This window comes from Elephas maximus, chromosome 2, assembly GCF_024166365.1.
Source record: "Elephas maximus indicus isolate mEleMax1 chromosome 2, mEleMax1 primary haplotype, whole genome shotgun sequence".
Lineage (NCBI taxonomy): Eukaryota > Metazoa > Chordata > Mammalia > Proboscidea > Elephantidae > Elephas > Elephas maximus.
In genome coordinates this window covers 140092125-140115583 of record NC_064820.1, presented here as the reverse complement: position 1 = coordinate 140115583, position 23459 = coordinate 140092125, and the positions used below count along the sequence as shown (strand labels likewise).

General features: G+C 35.5%; 1 protein-coding gene across 2 annotated transcripts in view; it reads right to left on the bottom strand.

Moving 5' to 3' along the window:
• Positions 1 to 453: 453 nt before the first annotated feature.
• The window catches only part of DTWD2 (DTW domain containing 2), a 170674-nt gene continuing 147668 nt past the window's right edge, over positions 454 to 23459 (bottom strand). For both annotated transcript variants that reach the window (XM_049873607.1, XM_049873608.1), the window contains 2 exons: positions 11718 to 11846; positions 454 to 2330 (listed from right to left, as the gene is read on the bottom strand). In XM_049873607.1, coding sequence (XP_049729564.1) covers positions 2160 to 2330; positions 11718 to 11846 — 300 coding nt within the window. In that variant the 3' untranslated portion in view covers positions 454 to 2159. The remainder of the gene's footprint in view (positions 2331 to 11717; positions 11847 to 23459) is intronic.

Sequence of the window (23459 nt, the reverse complement as noted above, 5' to 3'; positions counted from 1 at the left end):
TTAAAATACATACTGCTACGCACTTGGAAAAGGTTTAACAACTAAAAATAATAGTTCAAAAAACTTAAAACTGCTTAATGAAAGCAGGTGACAGATATGACAAGCACAGTATACAAAAGAAGATGAAACAAATGAAATCACCTTAAGAGGTCCATAAAAATTAGTAGAAGGGTAATTTGAAAATTATATATACTTTCTTAAAGAAAATTTTACACATTTCCAAAAACACTAAATTTTAAGCTTAAAGTTCAAAAATACTCTAAAATGTTTTTGAAAAATAAAAGTAGCAATTGCTTTTAAAAACCAACACAAGTTAAAGCAACCAATTTTGAGATATAAATAGTGTCTTATGTAGGAATTTTCTTTAAAAAAGGTAATAAGAATGGATAAAGGAAATTTGTGACATTTAATTTCAACATAAAAAAATTACTGCTAGATGATTTTAACCCATCTGTTAAGAAACAATTATTATTATATACTATTTCTTCTGTATTATACCTAGATAAATGTTCAGTATTAGGTGTTTTAGACTATAAATGTGCTAACTTGTTTTTAAATCCAAAAAAACCCAACAGTGGAAGACAGAAACTTAATTTTTAACATTTAAAAATATTTTCTGCATAGTTTGTCCAAACATTCATTAGCTTTCTAATTGTGACCAGCATCATAGCTTTTAATAAGGGATTTTTTTTTTTTTTAATCTAGGTCAGCAGTAAACAAATTAATGAGCAAGAAAACTGCGACAAATAACAACTGGTGTGTGCTTATGTAAAAAAAAAAAAAAAAAAAAACCTGCTGCTGTGGAGTTGATTCTGACTCCTAGTGATCCTAAGGCCAGAGCAGAACTGCCCCACAGGGTTTACAAGGAGCACCTGGTGGATTTGAATTGCTGACCTTTTGGTTAGCAGCCATAGCTCCTAACCACTACACCACCAGGGTTTCCTTATGTAACACATACACATAAAATATATATCAAACTTACTCTTAACTTGCATGTTTTGACCTTCACAAGTTAGGGCTGGATGCTGGAAACCCTAAATGTCATAAATAAATAAAGAACAAAATATAGAGACCTCTTCTTGCCAAAATGTGTATATAATTGTAGCAGATTTAAGTTAAACATAAATGTACATTACATACATGTCTCCTATATAAACTCTCAGTGAATATTTGCTCAAGTGGGAGAGAATTTTTTTTCTCTCAAATTGAAAGCTTTTGCCAATTAAAAACATGTAAATGCCCTAGTTACAGAAATATGTTCTCAAAATTACAACTATATTATAGTCTACTTCAGTTATTTAAATATGAAAATGTCAACTAAACTGGCTTATCATTGACTCTATAAACTTTTCCAATGAATACTGAAAAATAAAAACTTATCCAGAGTGACTGCAAATGAAAATGTGGTCTATTTTAAAATTATATTCACTAATTAGTTGTCCTTGTTGTTACGTGCCGGTGAGTCGGTTTCAACTCACAGTGACCCTATAAGACAGAGCAGAACTGCCCCACACAGTTTCCAAGGAGCAGCTGGTAGATTCGAACTGGCAGCCTTTTGGTTAGCAGCCATAGCTCTTAACCACTGTGCCACCAGGGCTCCAGCGAAGTTCAAGTTTAGTCCCCTAAAGAATACTTAATTTCATTATTCTGTTTTCTTTTTTATTGAAATGAACAAGTTCAATCAAAATTACTTGATTATCATTATTTTCTTTTGTTACTTATTTCAGATCATAAAGTTCATGAACAAGATTGCAAAGTTGTGCAGGTATCCTCTATTACAGGTCTACACCTAATTACCAACAAATGTTAGTGGAAACAATCTTACTCTGATCAGCCACAATTTCCTTCTGTTTTGTAAACAGTAATTTCTAACTCAGCTCAACTACTAATTGCATTTTAAATTATGGATTTGAAAAAAATGTATTAGAGGCACATTTTCAAAAACAAATACAGTATGAAATCTTGTTTTTCACTGAGCCAGTGAATTTTTGTTTTGTTTTTATGGCTATTTGGTTTACTTCATTTTTCTAGGCAAGATTAGTATACAACTCTCCTTTTTCTTATAAGCAATCAAAAACCCACAGAGTCAAACTGTATGAAAATCTAACGTGGTATTTTCAGCTGCAGACAAGTAAACTAGCACCACAGGAACAACTGTTCTAAATTTTAACGCTGTTCATTAACAGTTCCATTTTCCTGAGTTTGCGTTTGTTCTTTGGCATAGGTTTAGGATATAATCCATTTTTCAGAAGATGTTCCTTGCTGAGGCGAATTTTAGCACCATGCTGAAGCTGGAAAGAGCATAAAGCTTGAAGAGGTCGAAGCAAAGTCTGGCAAGGAAAAAAAAAGATATAAAGTATCCATGACAAGTAGTAGTGATAGTCCACCTAGATTTTTGTTTTTCAGAAACAGGGGTTAGTATGTTTCTTTTTTACTATTATTGGCTTGTTAACTATGAAAAGCAATAGACATTCTGATAAATATGTAACAACTTCTAAATAAACAGCCCCCCCCAAATATTACCTTTAAATTCATACTTTGCACACCACTAAGGAATTATAGTAAAAGACACAAATACTCTTTTTCCATAAAGATAATAAAGTCTAAACTTAGTTTTATACATTAATTGATTCAAAGCACCACAAAAAAACGGTTGCCACTTAAAATAATTTAATCTCTGTTACAAACAGGCTAAAAGAAACTTTCTGGTACAAGGCAAGCACATCAAATTAATTCAGCTTCAATCAGACTGATCCAAGCTTGCTGACAACTGATAACAGATAACAGCAGCACTGGATAAGTGGTTTACTAATTCCCTCAGCACTAGTTCTTGGACCATGTATAGGGTTAGATATTCATATTTTCAAGCATTTGAAATAATTTAGATGGTAAAGGTATCTGCCTAAATTCAAATACATATAGGTTCAGGTATGTAACATAAACATGTGAACTGGGTGGACCTATAAGACAACAGGGAATGGTGGAGGTTGTAACAGAACTGAAGTACATGTCCTATCTAAAGTCATTCAAATTCAAAAATTAAGAAAAAAAACAAAACACTACGCTAGTGTTTTAAACTCATTTTGGGTCAGATTCTGTCTTGGGCCTGAGAGTCCTGATAAATCATTTAAAAAATAATGCCCCCCCCCCAATTCATTCTATGAAACAAACATAACCCTGATACCCAAACCAGACAAAGACACCACAAGAAAACTACAGTGTGGTATCTCTTACGAATATAGATGCAAAAATCCTAAAACAAACAAAATACTAGCAAACAGAATCCAACATCATATTAAAAGAGTCATACACCATGACCAAGTGGGATTTATTCCAGGAATGCAGGGATGGTTCAACATTTGAAAATTAATCAACATAATACACCACAACAATAGAACAAAGGAAAAGAACCACATGATAATCTCTACGGATGCAGAAAAAGCATCAAAACCCTTTCTTGATGAAAACCCTAAAAAAGATTGGAATAGAAGGGAAATGCCTCGATATGTTTCAGGGCATATATGAAAAGCCAACAGTCAACCTTATGCTTAATGGAACAGTGTAGGACAACTCACACTTCCTGATGTTAAAACATACTATACAGCAACAGTAATCAAAACAGCCTGGTAGTGGTGTAACAGTAGACACACTGACCAATGGAATAGAATTGAGAGTCCAAAAATAAACTCAGACATTTATGGTCAACTGATTTTTGACAAGGGTGCTAAGTCCATTCGATGGGGAAAGAAGAGCCTCTTCAACAAATGCTGATGGGCATATTAGATTTCCACATGCAGAAAAATGAAACAGGATCCATGCCTCACGCCATGCACAAAGACAAGTTCAAAAAGGATTAAGTACCTAAATGTGCAAACTAAAACCATAAAATTCTTAGAAGAACAAGCAGGGGCAACAGTGTAATCCCTAGCTTTCAACAATGGATGATCTAATACAATAACAAAAGCACAAACAGGAAAAAACAAAATAAATAAATGGGACCTAATAAAAACTAAAAACTTTTGATCATCATAAGATTTTACCAAAAAAGTAAAAAAACAAGCTACTGACTAGGAGAGTCTCTTTGGAAACCATATATCTGACAAGAATCTAACAACCAATATATGTAAAACTTTGACAACTTAACAACAAAAACAGGATAACCCAATCATAAAATGGGCAAAGGACTTGAATAGACATTTCACCAAAGAGGACATTCAAATGGCCACCGAACACATGAAAAGAGTCTTATTAGCCATTAGAGACCAGAAGAACTGGAAGGTGCCCAGTTACCATTACTGAACATTTTGATCAAAGATTCTACAGAAGAATTCTGATCAGAAGGGAGAAAATGCCGAACAGAATTTCAAATTCTTATGGACTCCAGACTTTCTGGAGCCATGGTTAGTGGATAAACACCTTGAAACTATTGCCCTGAGATAATCTCTAAACCTTAAACCAAAAATATCCACTGAAGTCATCTTAAAAACAAACAACAGTTTAGCTTAACTAGTAAAAAATGTCTGACTTGAGCATTATTCACTTTTAAGAACGATCTATATGGGATCAGATTGACAACAGCAACTTGAAAGATTAGACAGGAACCTTAGGGAACAGTGGGCTTATGTTAATGAGGGAAGGACAACTCAGAAAAGGAGGGTGAGTATGGTTGCAGAAGAACGTAATCACTATCACTAAATTGTGCATGTAGAGACTTGAATTAGTGTATGTTTTTGCTGTGCATATTCTCAACAACAACAAATATATTTAGGAAAAAAAAAAGAATGGCAAAAACTTGATTGAGCAGACACCAAACCTTAAAGGAACATACAAGGAACAAAGGAAAAAAAAAAAAAAAACGATAGCTTTAACTAAAAACATTTCACAGTATCTCTATAAAAATTATACAAGTGGTATAAAAAAAAGTTTAATAACATTAATTTACAATGAAGTCTTACAAACTGTGGCAGTAACTGGCAGTTGCTTCTCCATATTCTTTCTTTTCTCCCTTATTAAAAGAATCCAATTTTTTTTTTTAAGGTAGCAACGTGTCCAGATACCACTACTACACTGGCTACATGATAAAGTTCTCTATCCAACAAGCTATAAGTGGAAGGCCTTAGGTGGGACTCCCAGAGACACTATTCCTACCAGGAACATGATTTAAATGTGTGGTGACTATCATGTGACTACTAGGCCATCAGAATAGGGATTAAAGCTGAATACATAAAATGACTGAGAGAAACACAGAAGTCTGGGTCTCAGATGTTCATGGTAAGCTGCCTTAACAGCCCTAGACTGTCCACCTCAGCATTTCTTATTTATAGGAGAAAAAACAAACCCAAAACGTTCTGATTAGCCATTTAGTAAGGGCTCTGTTGGAAACCCTGGTAGCAAAATGGTTAAGAGTTATGGTTGCTAACCAAAAGGCTGGTAATTCAAATCCACCAGATGCTCCTTGAAAACTCTATGGGGGCAGTTCTACTCTGTCCTGTAGGGTTGCTACGAGTCAGAACCGATTGGACGGCAGTGGGTTTGGTTTGGTTTTTGGTTTAAGGGCTCTGTTACGCACAGCCAAACATGATTCCTAACTGATAAACACTAACTAAAAAAAAGACAAACATATTGGAAAAGTTCTGCACCACATTATTATAGAAAATTTCTAGGTATGTTCTCACATTTTTATTTTAATGCATTAAAACAGGAGAGGAAATGACTACATACTATTTAAGAGACTGAACACAGTGGTTCTATAATGGATCTGAAACATCATTCCTAGGAACACTTTGGCCTGTATATACACTGAAACAATTCAAGGTTTCATTAATATTTCAATCTATTGGCAAAGATCAAAGGGGCAAGGAAGGGCAGACAGATTAACATTTCAGTGCCTATGTTCCAGGCAATTAACAAAAATTATCTCAACAATCCTATGAGGTAGTTTTTTTTTTTTGTATATTACATATAAGAAAATAAGCACAAAGAGATTATGTGAATTGCTCACTTGCAAAAAGTGATGATAGTAAGTGATGAAGTTGTAATTCAAAACCTACTTCAAAGCCCCTATCACTCTACTTCCAGATAGCTATGGCTCCATATTATGCCACTTCCAGGTGCTGGCACAATTTTAACTCTAGAATATAGGATGAAGATTAATTCACAGACTAACAAGGATTTTTATTGTGAGAAACCCGAACTCTATAGAACGAAGCCAGCTGGAAAATTACCTACTCTCCTCCATCATCTTCAGGTTTTATTACAATGCCCCTAATTAGTGGTTATTGAGGGGAAATGTACGTCATAGCATTCCTTTCCAGGAAGGGGAGAAAACGCCACATTCAGAATAGGTAGAAATTGTGCATCACAGAGAAATGTGCTAATTTTTAATTTTAGCTAGACTGTAAGGGGTTGGAATTAGGGACCCCACACTGAGAAAGCAACGTTTAGTATAAATTGGCTGAGGGCCTATTTTTGCCATCTGTATAATAAGCATTTGTGATGTTTCATTACGCACTTCTATTCATGCTCCCACCCACCATCTTATTAAAAAACCCAGTACTGTCGAGTCGATTCCGACTCATAGCGACCCTAGAGGAAAGAGTAGAACTGCCCCATAGAGTTTCCAAGGACTGCCTGGCGAACCATCTTATTAAAAAAAAAAATCTTATTAGCATATCCCAAATCACATCCTTTTTATACTTCCGGTCACTGTAGTATAACTACTCCTGGCAACCAAAGCAATGGAAATAAGAGCACTAGGACTTAACAGGAAACCCTGGTGGGGTAGTGGTTAAGTGCTATGACTGCTAACCAAAGGGTCGGCAGTTCGAATCTGCCAGGCACTCCTTGGAAACTCTGTGGGGCAGTTCTACTCCGTCCTATAGGGTTGCTATGAGTCAAAATTGACTTGATGGTGCTGGTTTTTTTTGGGTTTTTAGGACTTAACAATTATTTCCAGGTTTTATGTTCAAAGTGATTTGTAGAAAAAGTGATAAAAGCTGAATAGATAATAGGTCCTGTCACCATTCTATATTTTAAATTTTGCCTGTTGTTAGATCCTATACTCAGAATATAAGATTTTTTGCTAGTCTCACAGAAATCACAAAACAGGCTGCCTCCTTTTGTTTCACTTTTTTTTTTAAAGATATTATATCATAAAACACATCCAATCTAGCAAGAAGTAATGTCAATTTTTAGTTTATGTCATCAAAGAACACTCTGGCTGTATCAAGTACTGAAAAAGCTGATAAAAAGTGAAAATAAATACATTGATGGAGATGAAACCCAAAAACAATATTAAAAGAGTTGTTCTAAATTTATAATGTTACAGTTTGTTTTCTAAAAAAGTTCCTTCTCAGTCAACTTTGAAAGAAGTCATCCTAGATACTTGTGCTATCTAGAATATTTGTAAAATAGAACCTGGCTAATACCTTTTGTCAAATAAAAGCAGATCTGGACTCAGATAAGGAGAAATTTTATTCAAAAGGGGAGACTACTGCAGTAGGGCAAATGCTCCAATCTCAGAAAATCACAAGCATGTCAAAATCAAACAGAAAAAGGCTTTCTTTTGCAGAGAGAGATGAACAAAGCTTAACAGAAACTTTTAAGGGGAAGTTGGACAAGCAAGAGGGATCATGACAGTGATCTGATAGGAAATATATCTCACTATGGTCTCCCTATTCTAGGGATAAGTAGATACAGGAGCACGTTGGCTTGCAAACAAGCTAAAGTTAAGGTGGACAGGAGAGAAGCCTGACTAAAGCTTTATCAAGACAAAACAGAGGGTAAGAAATGGGCAATTACAAACACTTGATCAGTTTCCTGCCATGAAAGTACATTAATTAGTACCAGAATAATAAATTTTATAGCAAAAAGGTGCAAACCCAAGTGCCCATCGACAGATGAATGGATAAACAAAATGTGGTAAATAAATCAAAAACCAAACCCGTTGCTGTCAAATCGATTCCGACTCATAGCAACCCCACGCCTCCCACCACAGTTTCCAATGGAATACTACTCAGCCTTAAAGAAAGATGAAGTCTTAATACATTTCACAACATGGATGAGCCTTGAAGAAATTATGCTGAGTGAAATAATCACAAAAGGACAGATATTGTATGGTCTCATGGATATGAAATGACAAGAATAGGTAATTATATAGGGACTGCCGGGGTGGGGTGGGGGACAGGAAATCACTCACTGGGAAGTAGTGAATTTTTGTCTATGGTGACAGGAAAATTGGCATCAACTAAAGACAATGGGGAGGCCTAGTGGCACAGTGATTCAGTGCTTGGCTGCTTACCAAAAGTTTGGTGATTCAAACCCACCAACTGTTCCATGAGACAAAGATGTGGAAGTCTGCTTCCATAAAGATTACAGCCTTGGAAACCCTATGGAGCAGTTCTATTCTGTCCTGTGGGGTCATTATGAGTCGGAATTGACTCAACAGCAATAGGAATGGGAAGGGAAATGGTTACACAACCAGACTAATTACCATTAAGTTGTATACTAGGGGGAAAAAAAAAAGGCTGAAATGGTAAATAAGTTCTTTTACATAATTTTACAACTACAACAGCAGTCAAAAAAAAAAAGCTGCACCTGTTGATACTACTTAGGCACAACTAACACTTCATGGATTAGTTTTCTTAGTTTGAAGGTTTAGGGTCATGGTTTCATGGCTCTATTCAGTTTCTCTTCTACCTCCTAGTTTGATGAGTAGCACCTGAAGTCTTAAAAGCTTGTGAGAGGCCACCCAAGATACAACAATTGGTCTCTATTCATCTGGAACAGCAATGGAAAAAGGAGACCCAGGAATCAGAGAAGGAAATGGTCTATAGGTTTAACTGCCTCCATAAACTACTACCTCCATTACCATGAGACCAGAAGAAATGGATGGTGCCCAGCTATCATTACTAAACATTTTGATCAAGGACCCAACAGATGAGTCCTAATCAAAAGGAGGGAAAGCATGGAACAGAACTTCAAACTCATATGGAAACCAGACTTACTGGATACATTGAGAATGGGGGAACCCCCAAATCTAATGCCCAGAAATAATCTTTAAGTTTTCAACCAAAACTATTCCATAAAGTCACTGTTAAGCTAACTAAACAATAGTTTAGCCTAATTAATAAAAAAATGTTTGCCTTGGGTGTCATGCTCTTACAAAGAATTATCTATATGAGCCTAATCTGACAACCCAAGCCCAAACCCATTGCCGCTGAGTCGATTTCGACTCATAGTGATCCTACAGGGCAGTGCAGAACTACCCGATAGGGTTTCCAAGGCTGTAATCTTTACAGAAGCAGGCTGACACATCTTTCTCCCATGGAGCAGATGGTGGGTTCGAACCACTGATCTTTAGGTTAGCAGCCAAGCACTTAAACACTGTGCCACCAAAGCTCCCTAATCTGACAAGAGTTATTGTATTTTTATGTAAATAATGCACCTTTATATGTTTCTTTGCCAATCCGTGCTGCCCTCCCTCCCTGAGATAGTTTCATAAGAGTGTCATGCTGATTTTTTTATGTACGTAAGGAAAATACCTCATTGGGGGACACAGTTGGCAAAAAACGTGTAACATGTGCATTATTTGTGTAAAATATGGTAACTAAAGCACAGATAAGAATTTTATGTGCCAGAGAGCCTAAATTAATGATGATGAAACAATGTGGGTAAAGAGAGCAAGAATGGTGACACAATGTGATGTATGTAACCAACGTTATTGAACTGCTCATGTAGAAATTGTGAATGGATGTATGTTTGGCTGTGTATATTGCCACCAAAAATAAATAAAATATTAAAATAAACAAAAAGAATAATATACTTTATGAAACTGGGGCTGGGGGAGTGGTGGCAGCATAAATGGTAGTATTAGTACAAGTAGTAGTAGCCATAGTACTACAAACAATATGCCTGACCCTAACCCTATTATACTACTACTACTATTACTATCATCACCATCACTATCAGCATATTAAAGTTTACATTTAGGATTACAGTAAAGATTCCAGTCAAATTGTGGTGGGAATTAGAAATATACACTTGTAGAAGATTCTTTCTTGAACTCGAAGGAGAGAAAAGCAAGTTTTAAATCTATAGCCAAAGTATATTGTATTTTTCCTTCCATATTTTAAACTTTCAATGGGTCCTAGGTCTGCTGCTGGCTTTTGCTTTCTGATCCTAGAATTTTATATCAACAAAAAGGAGGGTACAGAGATTATACAGAAAGCCAGATTAAACAATAGCACTAGGATTCATCTTTCCTTTAAGACATCTATTTAAAAAGTATAGTTTTGTTTTTTTTTTTGCTCAAGAATATACAGGGATGGTGGTAAAAAACCAAACAAATGAAAACCCATAAAGACAAGTTGAAGGGTGTAAGTGCTATGTTGACAGCCAAGTATATGAGAGTAGTTAATTACGGGGGAAACAGAAGAGTCTGAGAGTACTCTGGTCATTTGGGGGAAGGATCTTAGGGGTCCCTTGTGAAGTTTTTTTCTCAAAGGAGGGAGAAAAGGGAAAGAGAAATTGCCTAGACCTTTTTTTTTTTAAGACAAGGTCTACACACACAAACACAAAGAAAAAGCCTACTCATGAAAGCCTACTTCTTTCAAAAGGAGAGTCTCCAACTCTGGGGTTTTCTATAGCTGAGGGTAGGTAAGGGAAAGGCAATTCAATGCTTGCAATTCATTTTTAGCACTCCTTGCTCTTGAGGTTTTGTGTTCTCTTTGGGATTAATGTCTTGATAACAAACCCAGTCACTGTGACGTGAGCTGTTTTTCCATTACTAAAGTTCCCTTCATGGCTGGAGAATGCTCTTATGAACACAACCAGAGTGTATAAATAAGAGACAGAGAAAAAAGGCAGGTAACAGTCCTTTCATGTGGGGGGTGAGAAAGGGGGACAGATATAAAACTCCACTTAGTTATACTCATAATCTTCTGACTTTTCCTCACCAGTTATATTTATGAAAATTCCAATGATTTAAATACCTTAACAATTTAATTATATTTAGCTAGTTTTTCTTTTCCCTTAAGTGCAAAGTTTCTTGTATGTCCCAAAAGACCGAGGTGTCGGTGAGCACACCAAAACATTACTCTTTGTTGATTATTAATTATAAGTGAAATCACCAGGCTTTCACGAAAATTAAACAATAATTGCAGGCTATAACCTTTTCATATTAGGCAGGCATTGTTCCTTAAAAAATGTAAATATTTATAGTCTAACCAAGACAATCAAGGAGAATAACATAAACAGAAAATTGGTATACTCCCTTAATAAAAGCACCAGTGTATGTATGTATTTAGTGTATGTCTATGTGTGTGTATATGTTGTTGCAGATGTTAATTAAAAATTTTTTAAAAGTTGGGTACAAAAGAATACAAAATATTGAAAGAGAGAAATACAAAATTCTAAAAAGAAAAATTTATCCAAAAAAACTATTTAATGTTGTGCTACTTAAATTCAATTTAGCATATTACAAATGCTGTTTGCACAGCTTAATATGAATATTTAAATAATGCAATCTGGAATGCTAAACTAACATAGAAAAACACCAGGGGGGGAAGAAGGTTCTAAAAGTACATAAATTTGCTATCACAGATACATTCTACTTGTCACTTGAATTACAAATTTAACAAGTTACACATTTCTAAATTTTCTACATAAAATATAAACAAACTCCTACTTTCAAAAGCTATAACCTTCCAAAGACGTACCTCCTGTATATAATTATTCTTCTCTAAGATGGAAAGAGCAACAGCTGCACACTCCAGTGTAGAAAGGCAACTATTAGTTGGCTGCATTCGTATTACATACTGGCTAGAAATGCTAGTTTTTAACTGCACCTGAAACAAAAACAAAAAGAATTTAATTTTTTTTTAAATTAGTAACTCCCTCACAGCAGGCAAAAGAACTGAATGGACACTTCACAAAAGAAAATATAAGAATGGCAAGTAGGAACATGAAAAACACTCAATAAAATTTAATGTAAGTTAAAACCACAATAAGATACCCTTGTACAATTACTAACACAGCTAAAATCAAGAAGACTAACACTACCAAATGGCAAGAATATGGGACAAATGAAACTCTTAAACACTGAGGTAGGAGTGAAAATGTTATAATTACTTCAGAGAATCATTTGACAATTGTTTTTGTCTACTATTTTATGATATCCTTCCATTATTTAAACGGACAGGTGTATGCCTGTGTGTATGAGTATGTACAAATACCAAGGGACACGCACAACACACACACGTTTGTGTGTGTATGTGTGGGTGTATCTTCCCTTTTTAGATATAAAGTAGCATACTGCATATACTCTTCTCCATGGAGATTATATTTTAGACCTGATTATTGAGACAGTCAGGTATGAGAAAACCAATGAAAAACTAAATATCAACATTTTAGCCTTTTGATTCCTATTTTAATTAAATGAAACTCAAGCAGTCTTATACTCATAAAGCCATATCCGTAGCCCACACTCTGATCAGAATCACATTTAAGGATGTGCAGGTAGATGAGAATTTCAGTCTTCACTTGTTAAATAAAATATGTAAGCATGGGGTTTGGTGATAATGATGTTTAAGCGTTAATAACACAGCAATATATATAAAAAAAAGTAGTCCAAAAATGTTACTTTTGTAGTTCTTCATGCATTCATACTCTTTGGTTTCAACACAGTATCCATCTCACTGCTCCATTCACCGGAATGATGACGATATTTTATCAGGAAATTACAAAAGTTAAATTCTGTATATAACTTTTGATCTACTGGTAAATACTTTTGGCTTAAATTTAAAGTAATTAAAATCAATGCCTACTTATGTGAAGTTTCCACGTGACCAGAATTAGAAATTAAATTAGGCAACAACGAAAAAAGAAAACTGGCATAGCACACTTACAAAAATAACGTGTGGGGGGATGTGCAGCTGGCGAAAAACTTAAAACATGGGCATTATTTGCGAAAAAATATGGTACTCTGCTTTTTTGTTCAAAGAATTCTCCTGTACAACTTGTATCCTTTCCTTCCCTCAGAAAGTGTGGGGGAGGGAAGGAAGTAAAGAGAACAGATTCAACTAATAATGTGTTAAGTATGATGATATTAAATTTGCTCTGCATTTCTGCCAAGAGAAAAGATTGAAAAGAGATGCAAGGAGGGAAAGAGATGGAGGAAAACGGTTGAGAAGCACAAGCAGTCACAAAAGGTTAGTCTAGATTAAATAACTGTAAGAATAATTCATAATGTTGATTATAATTACTAACAGCTTTGATATTTCATCAAGCCAACTAGTAGACCAGAGTACAGCTAATTACTGTTTTAAATATGTAATTTAAAGTCTTCACTGGAGGAGTTTATAATAGACCTCTGATTACAACAAAATATTTGGGAAACATGCAAAGTTCATAGTGAGTTTTGCTTGCTGGAATGAATTTGATTGTTTAAAAGAAGTTTGTTTTTCAGGTAAGAATTTTCTTATTGTGGCCCTTATGACTGTAAGAAAACTCAAAATTTGAAATTTATCATATATATTAAAAGACTTCATAATATATTTCACAAGTCAACCCTCCAGGAATTGTGAAGTAACCAGGATATAGTAAGAGCATACAGTTAAGATCTGTCATATTAACATATATGTTATTAGCATATGTAAATGCAATCTTCTCATGGCTCCTCCTTTTCTGCTTATGTATTCCACCTCCCTTCACACACTTGAGCAAATGAGCAAGAGTTGAAAGAAACCCTGTTGTCTATCTTCTAGAGAAGTCATAGGAAAAATGCAGAACAGAATTTCAAATTCTCAATGTAATCCAGACTTTCTGGAACCATAGAGGCTGGATGAACCCCTGAAACTATTACCCTGAGATAATCTTTAAACCATAAATCTCAAACCAAAACTATACCCAAAGTCTTTGAACCAAACGACAGTTTAGATTAATTAGTAAAATATGTCTGCCTTGAGCATTGTGCACTTTTAAGGAATTATTTATTTGGGATCTAACTGACAACAGTAACTCAAAAGCTTAAATGAGAAGCTTAGTGGACAGTGAGTTTACGTTAATGATGGTAGAACAATGTGGAAAAGGATAGCGAGAATGGTTGCACAACTTGAAGAATGTAATCAATGTCACTAAATTGTACATGCCGAAATTGCTGAAATGGTGTGTGTTTTCCTAAGTATATTTTCACCAATAAAATTAAAAGAAGAGAGAGTGCCTTATTTTCTTGAAATTTTTTTTTTTTAATTTCAAGGCAAAATTAACTATTCTAAGAAAGGAAAGCACTTAACATATGATGAAAATGTAGCATCTAGAAACAGGATCTATTGAAAAGTCTTAATTCTATATCAAATTGACACTGATCAATGAATTTCAGCCAGGTCATTTAGTTTCTTAGTTCCCCTCCCCCTTCCACCTATAAAATCAGACAGCTGGGCCTGATTATGTCAAAACCTATCTTTCAGTTACGAAATCCTAATATTTCTTAGATCTAAAAATTACTTTAATATCCACATTATTGAAGCTATATGGACTCAAAGGATGCTTCAGTAATTTTGATCTTTTTGGAAGTTGTTTCCCTACAGGTATAGGTTGAGTGCTCTTAACATAACTTCTACTTTAGAAAGAGGAAATTCATTGGTTGGTTCAGAGCTCTCCTGGTATAGGTTGTGGGTCTGTAATACAACTTCTATTTTGGAAACAGCCAACTCTTTCAGATCTTGTTTCTAGATTAGCTTCAGATCTTTTCAATGGTTCTCTGAAATAACTAAAATTGAATTCCTAGAAACTCTTTATTTGTTATAATGCCTTCCTTCCTACTCTTGAATTAAATCTTAAATATATCTTCAATATCTAAGAATACCAAGTAACAGTTTCATGGCTAAGATCACTGTTTAGGTACCTTAAAAGGGCTTTTTCAAATTTCTCCTTCCTACTTGTACTTTCAGCTATTTTTTTGTCACCGTAAGTGATGTGTGTCACTAAAATTTGGTGTGACACAGCATGTTTAGTGGTTCAGTAATGGCCTTAAGGGCTAAAAAACAACAAAATATCCAAAGAAATACGATGCCATGGTTTATGTTTCATAATGTAACATATACTATTTATTTAAAAATCATTTACTAAAAAACGTAAGTTAGTTAATTCATTTGTGAAACAAAGCAAAACTAAAAAGAACAAAAATTAAAACATTTTAATTCATTCCCATATTAAGATCGTATTTTTATAATTTGATGGTGATTATTTGCTACATAGTCTACTTTAAGCCAATTATCATTACTACTTAAAACTATTTTGCTTCTCACTAAATTATTAAAAGCCACAAGACTTTCCAATCACTTGACCAGCTTCCTTGTAGGTTTTTAGGAAAATCCATCTATTTTCTAGTCTAGAACCAGCTGAAATAAACTTCCAGTTAGTAGCATCCCTAAGTCTTTACCACTGGAAGAGACATAAACATCCTCCTTTCTAGAGGAGCCTTACTTCTATGATCTTTCATAAGCAAAATTCATTACATGAGCTACCCTTTGAAATGGAAGCCCTAAATCTATTCTTCTCGCTCCAATCACTCAATCTACTTCTTTCCTTTTATTCCCTTAGTTTAGTTCAATAATATGATCTGTTAGTGGAAAGACTCCATCTTTGGCAAGAGAAAGATGCAGCTTCTAGCACAGGCTTAGCTGCTTACATGCAAAGTTCCGTACTTTTATTGGCCACTACTATTCTAAATGATGAATGTGTATTGTCTCATTTAATTCTCACAAAGAGCCTATGAATCAGGTACTGTTATTATCTTCATTTTACAAATGAGGAAGACAAAACACAGAGAGATGATGTAACTTATTCAAGGTTCCAAAATGAGCCACGGTGGAGATAATATCTGAATCTGTACAGTCTTATTTCACAACCTGAGCAGTGCATTGCAGTCTCTGTAGGGAGTTGCAGTCAGTGACTCACACCCCTGCCCCTCCACCTGCCCGCTATGCTCTCAAGCTATCTGAATTCCTAGCCTAAGGTCCTCCATTCCAAGGTCTAACACTCATTACTCAGTTTTATATTTCATTTCTAGGTCTAAACTGAGAGAAACCCTTGCACATGTGTATCAGGATTTATCGATAAGAATATTCAAGATAGCACTTATCATAACAGCCCCAAGCTGAAAACCCAAATGTCCATCAAATATAGAATAGATAAATTGTGATATATTCACAAAAAGGAATAGTATACAGCAATAAAAGTTAACAAACTACAACTATATACAACATGGATGAATCTTTAAAACATAGTATTGAACAAAAAATTTAAAAACAAGATACAAAGTAACACATATAAAAAAAACACATATAGCATATAAAATTCAAAAATAGGTAAAACTATATTATTTTGAGGCAGGTACATCTATAAATAAATAAAAGCAAAGAGATGATTACCATAAAGTTCACACACGATTACTTCTGGGGGTAAGAAAGGGAGTAGTGGAGAGGATAGTAACATGTGATGGAGCAGGGGGCTTCTTGGAAGTGTCAGCAATGTTCTATTCTTGACCCGGGTCGCAGTTACAAGAGTGGGTCACAGTTACATGAGTGCTAACTTTTTAAAAATATTTTCTAAATTCTACGCACATACCTTATGCATATCTCAAAATAAAATATGTTATTAGAAATTCTCATGATATGTATTAGCTCAATAAATGTTCCCTCCCTATCAATAGAAGTTTTCTTCACTATGGAAAACACTGAAATCAAACTGGGAAACAGGATAGTTGTAGTCAGCAGCTGTGAGACCTTGGGTAAGTTATTTATTTTTTGGTTTGTCACTTTCCTAATATATGAAATATGGGTTTAAACCTATCTCTTAAGATTCCCTGAGGTTGTAAGAATCTTGAATTCTCTATTTCCTGTCAAGTGGGCACTCTCAGAGCTCTGATTAAATCTCATGTGTGCCCTCCATGTTCTCTACACAGCAAAGTAGGAAACGGTACACATACAATGTCAAATAGGTCTACATGCAAACACAGTATTTCACTGTTATTTAAAGAACAATAATCTGCCAAGTTGTAACCCCAAATTAATATCTTGTCTGTCAGTTGAACAGAGTGCTCAATATAGCTGTTTATTACTGGGTTTTTAAAACTCAAATAACCATTTTATCTGAGATCTGAAAAGGTATTAAAGAAAACTATAATGGGCATCATATTTTGAAGTTTATGGACTTTAATTTTATTAAGACTATTGTATACTCAAGTAAAGACAACATATTGAGATAACAGACAACATCTATACTGATTCTAATAATTATCTTCTTATACCAAGAGAGATAAAAAAATCCAAGGAGTGAATTGGGAGTTTCTTAGATTAATTTATTTCAACAGAGTTTGACAACATAAAGTCCTGCATAATAGCCATTAATGACATACAATATATTCCCCTCAGGTAGATGGCATGATTTTGTCAACTTTGTAGTATCAAAAATATGCGAATGTCAGATACTGAATTTGACAAGTGAATTAATTTTTAGTGACAAACATAAAGCTAAGGAATTACCAAAATAAAGTGATCAGACATTGATAACTACAAAGAATATGGGAGAAGAACACACAGTGTAGAATTCTTATCAAATTACAGGAATTTCTTTTCTATTCAGTAGAAAAGATTTCAAATTAAAACTAAACTGTCCCAAAGCTCATTGTTCATCATTTCAAATGACTTAAATGAAAATTCTATTAGATGGTTAAACAAAAGAGTAGCAAGTTAATTCCACACTTCTTTGTAGAAAGCATTAATTACAATAAAAATATTACTATGATGATATACAACATTTAACAAATTGTGGTTTATTGTTATGTTGTTTTTCAACATCTGCTTAATGGAAGTGTCTCCTGTAGTTTAGCTCACTATTATTAAGATTCCTATCACCTTCTTAATTCATACAAAAGCTGCTAGAGGAGTCTTCCTGAATTCCCAATTCCAATCAAATTCCTAATTTTAAATTTATTGGCAATATCTAGAACCTAACTCCATGTGTGTTAATTAGTTCTCTTTCTATTAGACAAGGTCAACATTCCAAGCCAGGGACACATACGCAAAAAAAAAATGTAACTATTAGCATGAATTTTATCTGTAAAATAACTCACTCCAGAGAAACTGCTCAATTCCAAATCACCACCATCTCTCTCCTGGATCTCTGCAAATGCCTAGCTGGACACCTTGGTTCACTGTAGTCTTATTATAAATCATTCTCTACACATTAGTCAAGTGATGTTTTTAAGAAACAAACTGAATCACATTGTTATTCTGATTAAAATCTTTCCATAGCTTGCCAGGGAGCAAAATGTTTAACATGACCATTCCACTGGTACCACTCTCCCTCCCTCCCTACATACCAGCCAGAGTAAGTTTGGTATGGAAATTTCTTCATACCACTCTTTGCCTAACTACAACTTCAGTTCTCAAATGCTAGAGGAGTCTTCCCGAATTCCCAAATCCAATCAAATTCCTCATTTGAAAATATTACTTATATACAGAATTTACCGTAATTTGTAATTATACATTGATTTGAGCAGATGTTTACTTAATGTCAATTTCCCACACAAGATATAAGCTCTGTTAGGGCATGGACTGTCTGTTTTACTTACCATTGTATTCTGGCACCTAGAACAGTGCCCAACACAGTAGCTGATGCTCAATAAACACTGGCTGAATTAATAAATGCTGATGACAATCATTAGCAAATAAATAACTATAGCTAAGAAAATTACTACACCAAACTCAGCAGTTAATATTTACATTTATGTTTTTTTGTGACTTTTTTAAGAAAAGAGGTGTGGAAATGGGAAGTGGAGAAAGGAACTGTATAAATATTAGAAATGTGTCTGAATTTAAACATATGAAGTTGATAACAGCTGTGTTAATCAACTATTAATTTCTATATAGAAAAGTTAGAACTGGGAAACAAATATTACTAGTCATCATTTACCTATTTGGGGGATGTCTGGTAAGTTTACAAAGCAGGAAATATCTCTTGATGGCACATGAATCCTATAAAAACCAAACCCAGTGCCATCAAGTCGATTCGGACTCATAGTGACCCTATAGGACAGAGTAGAACTGCCCCATAGAGTTTCCAACGAGCACCTGGCGGACTTGAACTGCCAAGACTTTCGTGGGCAGCTGTAGCACTTAACCACTACGCCAGCAGGGTTTCCACAAATCCTATAAGAAAACTTAAAATTTAGCAACTTCTGCACAGTACAGAAAAAGGAATACATCTCAATTTAAGCTAAAATATCTGTAAAAATAAAATGCCTGATACTACAAAGCAAATACAAACTATGTTTAATTATAAAATATGTACTTCTTATCTAATCCTTTCCTAACCCAGAAGCCAGTGCTGTCGAGTCGATTCTGACTCATAGAGACCCTATGGGACAGAGTAGAACTGGCTGATAGAGTTTCCAAATTATTTGCCTTTATTCTATGTAATTTTAATGTCATTTTTATAATGAGAAATCTGAAAAGCTTAAATATTTTTAGCAATTTCCTCTGGGATATAGGAAAAACTCAACATAGCAAAACTCAGCATTATTATTGAAATCTACATCAAGAACATAAATAATCTTTCCCAAACATTAGGCCTTAATTCAAAGTGACAGTTTCAGAGAACTCATTTGGAAAAAATTTTCTAAAGGGAATAAATGTCATGCATTCTTTTAATTGGATAGTCATACAAGACGTCACAAAAACCTTTCTACAACTGTTACATTTAATCTAATCACACACACACGTGTGTGTGTGTGTGTGTGTATACACACATATACACTAATATTTATTCTGAAGCCCTGGTGGCACAGTGGTTAAGAGCTCGGCTGCTAACCAAAAGGTCAGTAGTTCAAATCCAACAGCTGCTCCTTGGAAACCCTGTGGGGCTACGGGGTTCTACTCTGTCCTATAGGGTTGCTATGAGTCAGAAGCACACTTAACAACAACATTTACTCTACCATCAAGATGAAGATACTAAAACTTTCATATATCAATCCAATAATTAGGTACATGCTTGATATCACAGCAAACCAGTGTTTCATGATCAATTATACTACTTCATTCACATTTCTAAGATACTTCACGTCCTATATAAAGTTAGCATTAAAAATAAAAGACTATAAAACAACCACAGAAATTGTTTTATTAACCACAGTATTTATATTTTTGTTACTTTAAAATTGTTTATAATCTCAGAGGCGGAGCCAACATGGTGCTATAGACAGAAGCACCATGCCATCCCTCCACAGCAAAGATCCAAAAAACTAAGTAAACCAGAGACAAACATCAATCCTGGAACCCTAAGCATAAAATGAAGAGATAACTCAACCAAGCAACGAATGGCATAAGAAATCAAAACAGAACGGAGAGCAAGAAGAGATAGAAGCAGAGGTTCCCTATCAGCTAACGCAGCATGAATTCACCATCTTGGACTCATGTTGGAGATCAGCAGGCAGGGAGTATGGGAAAGCAGCTTCACAAAGCTCCCAGCTGGAGACAGAGCACCTGGTAATCAGTGATACACGCTTTCCCACCCTCCCACCCTTCTTCCACTGCTTGGGCTCCACCACCTCGCAATGGGCCAAGTGACTGCAGCCCAGGAGATGCTGGCACCATGCTGCTTGGATTTGCCCTGCCCACATGGGCCAGCTCCTTCAGTACTGTTTCATTGTTGCTGGTGTTGCTTTTTTTGGTTCCTTTTGGTTTCTTCCCTGCCTCTTACCTCCTCTCCCTCCTTTCTCTTGAGCACCTGGCTCCATGTGCCATCTTCCCTTCTTCTTTACAGGCTCTGAAGTACCACCTGGCTGGGGAACTGCTTCCCTAGTCTGTGAAGCCATACTGGTGGGATTCCCAGGGCCTTTTGTTTTGTTTGTTTTCTTTTTCTTTTCTCAGCCTTGGAGCCCTTTCTAGCTGGGCTGCACTGCATGGCTTGGGAGCCACTTCCCTGGCCTAAACAGCTATGCCAGTGGGATCCATGGGGCCATTTCTTTTTTTTTTTTTTCTTCTTTTTTCAATCCTCAGTTTCTCGTCTCTCTCTACTTACCTTCTCTTCCTGTCTCCTGAATACCTGGTGCTGAGTGCCATCTCTGCCCCTTCTAGCTAGGCTGTATTGAGTGGCTTGGGAGCCACTTCCTTGGTCTCAAAGCCACACCAGTGGGACCCCTGGGGGCTTTTCTTTTTAATTTTTTTCTTTTTCTTTCTTCCTTTTTGTCTTTCTTCATTTCTCAGTTTCTCGTTTGTCTCTACTTACCTCCTTTTCCTGGCAGTGTGTGCTGTCTCTGCTCCTTCTGGTCAGGCTGTATTGTGTAACTTGGGAGCCACTTCCCAGATCTGAGCAGCCACATGTAGAATCAATGAGGGCTTTTCTTTTTTTTTTTTTTTATTTACTTATTTTTTCTTTTATCTTTTCCTTTTCCCTTTTTTTCTTCATTTCTCAGTTTCTCAGCTCTCTCTGCTTTCCTTCTTTTTCTGCCTCTTAGATACCTGGCGCTGTGTGCCATTTCCACCCCACCTAAACGGGCTGTGCCCCAAAGCCTGGGAGCCACCTCTCCAGGCACCGGTGAAATACCTGGGGGCATTTCTTCTTTTTTAATTTTTATTTATTATTTTTCTTCATTTCTCAGTTTCTTGTCTCCCCACTACAACAGCAAGCTCCCTCAGCATGTTTTTTGTTTGTGTGTTTGTTTTTGTGGTTCCTGTTTCTCTCTCCTCTCTTTCTTCCTTCCCAGTCCATCTTAGCTCCACACATCACAACCTCACCCTTTCCTCCTGCCTACCTGCACCATGCACAGAACAACACACCCCCAGGCAGCACAGGCATGGCCTATGAGAAACTGCCCTGCACTAAACCCCAACTCGCCCATTCAAACAACCCATCCCAGCTCCTCCTCTTCAGCTGGACCTGCCCTGCTGCACCAGAGCTGAGCGATTGACCCTGCCCATTGGACAAGTAGGTGAAAAGTATCCTGCCCACACTCGACCATACAACAATGAATGCCTAGCCTGCCTACTAAGGCATAACCAAATAAAGCAAAAAAGCAGGGCAAGACAAACAAATGTACAATCAATAAATGAAGAAAATAACTACTTTCCAAACACAGCAGACAACATCAAAACAAAAAAAATGACATGATGGTTCCAATAGGCATCCAAAATCAAACAACAGATGACATTACAGTGGAAGAAAAGGCACTAGAACTACCTGATAGTGAATTCAAATCTCTAATATTCAGAGCTACCAAGAGTTGAAGCCAAAAGCAGACAAAAATGAGGAAAAAATGAACAAATTCACGGAAAAGGTAGGCAAATTCATGTAAAATACAGACAAAAAATGGAAGAATTCTGGAATACAGCAACAAAATGTCAAATTAAACTCACAACTAGAAATCATACAAAAACAACAATCAGAATTCCAAAAGATAAACAAGATTTCAGAAACGGACAATACCATAGAAGGTCTGAGAAGCACGTTTGAAACAATGGAAGACACGATCAATGAAATTGGAGACAAATACTTGGATACAACTTTGAGAAAAAAAAGGAATGAAGAAAACCTGAGAATTATGTAGGACACAATAAAAAGCAAAAATCTGCGAGTGACCCAAGTCCCAGAACAGGGGGAGAAAACGGGAAACGCACAGAAGATCATTGAAGAACTGCTGACAGAAAACTTCCCAAATATCATGAAAGATATAAAGATGACCATCCAAGAAGCTCAGTGAACTCCACATAAGACAGACACTAAAAGAAAATTACCAAGGTTAAAACCAAAGATGAATGAAGAATCCTGAGAGTTCGAGAAAAACAAAAAGTCACATGCAGAGGGAGAACAATAAGATTAAGCTGTGATTACCTGGCAGAAACCATGCAGGCAAGAAGGCAATGGTACGACATACATAAAACCTTGAAAGAAAAAAATTGCCAACCAAGAATAACATATCCTGCAAAACTCTCATTCGAATATGCTAGTGAAATTAGGACGTTTCCAGATGAACAGAAATTAAGGGAATATGTAAAAAACCAAACCAAATGTACAAGAATTATTAAAGGGAGTCTTCCAGTTTGAGAATAGACAATAGCCTGAATCTAGGATGCAAGATTGCACCAGCCAGATACCAACCTAGGAAATGAATTCTCAAGAACTATTCGAAACAAAAAGATTAACAACAGGGCACCAGAGAGGTTAATCTGTAAATGACAATAACGTCATGACAATAAAAAAGGAAATAAACAGTGTAGGTATAGAACTTTCTAAAAGAGAGGAAGGCAAGGCGATACCAAGTAATAACACACTGGTTCAAACCTAGGAAGATATGGGTAAATTTCAAGGTAACCACAAAGAAAGTTAACAAACATACTCATCAAAATAAAGAAAAACACAAAGTTTCTGTAAAACAAAATCTACAAAAACAAAAGAAATGA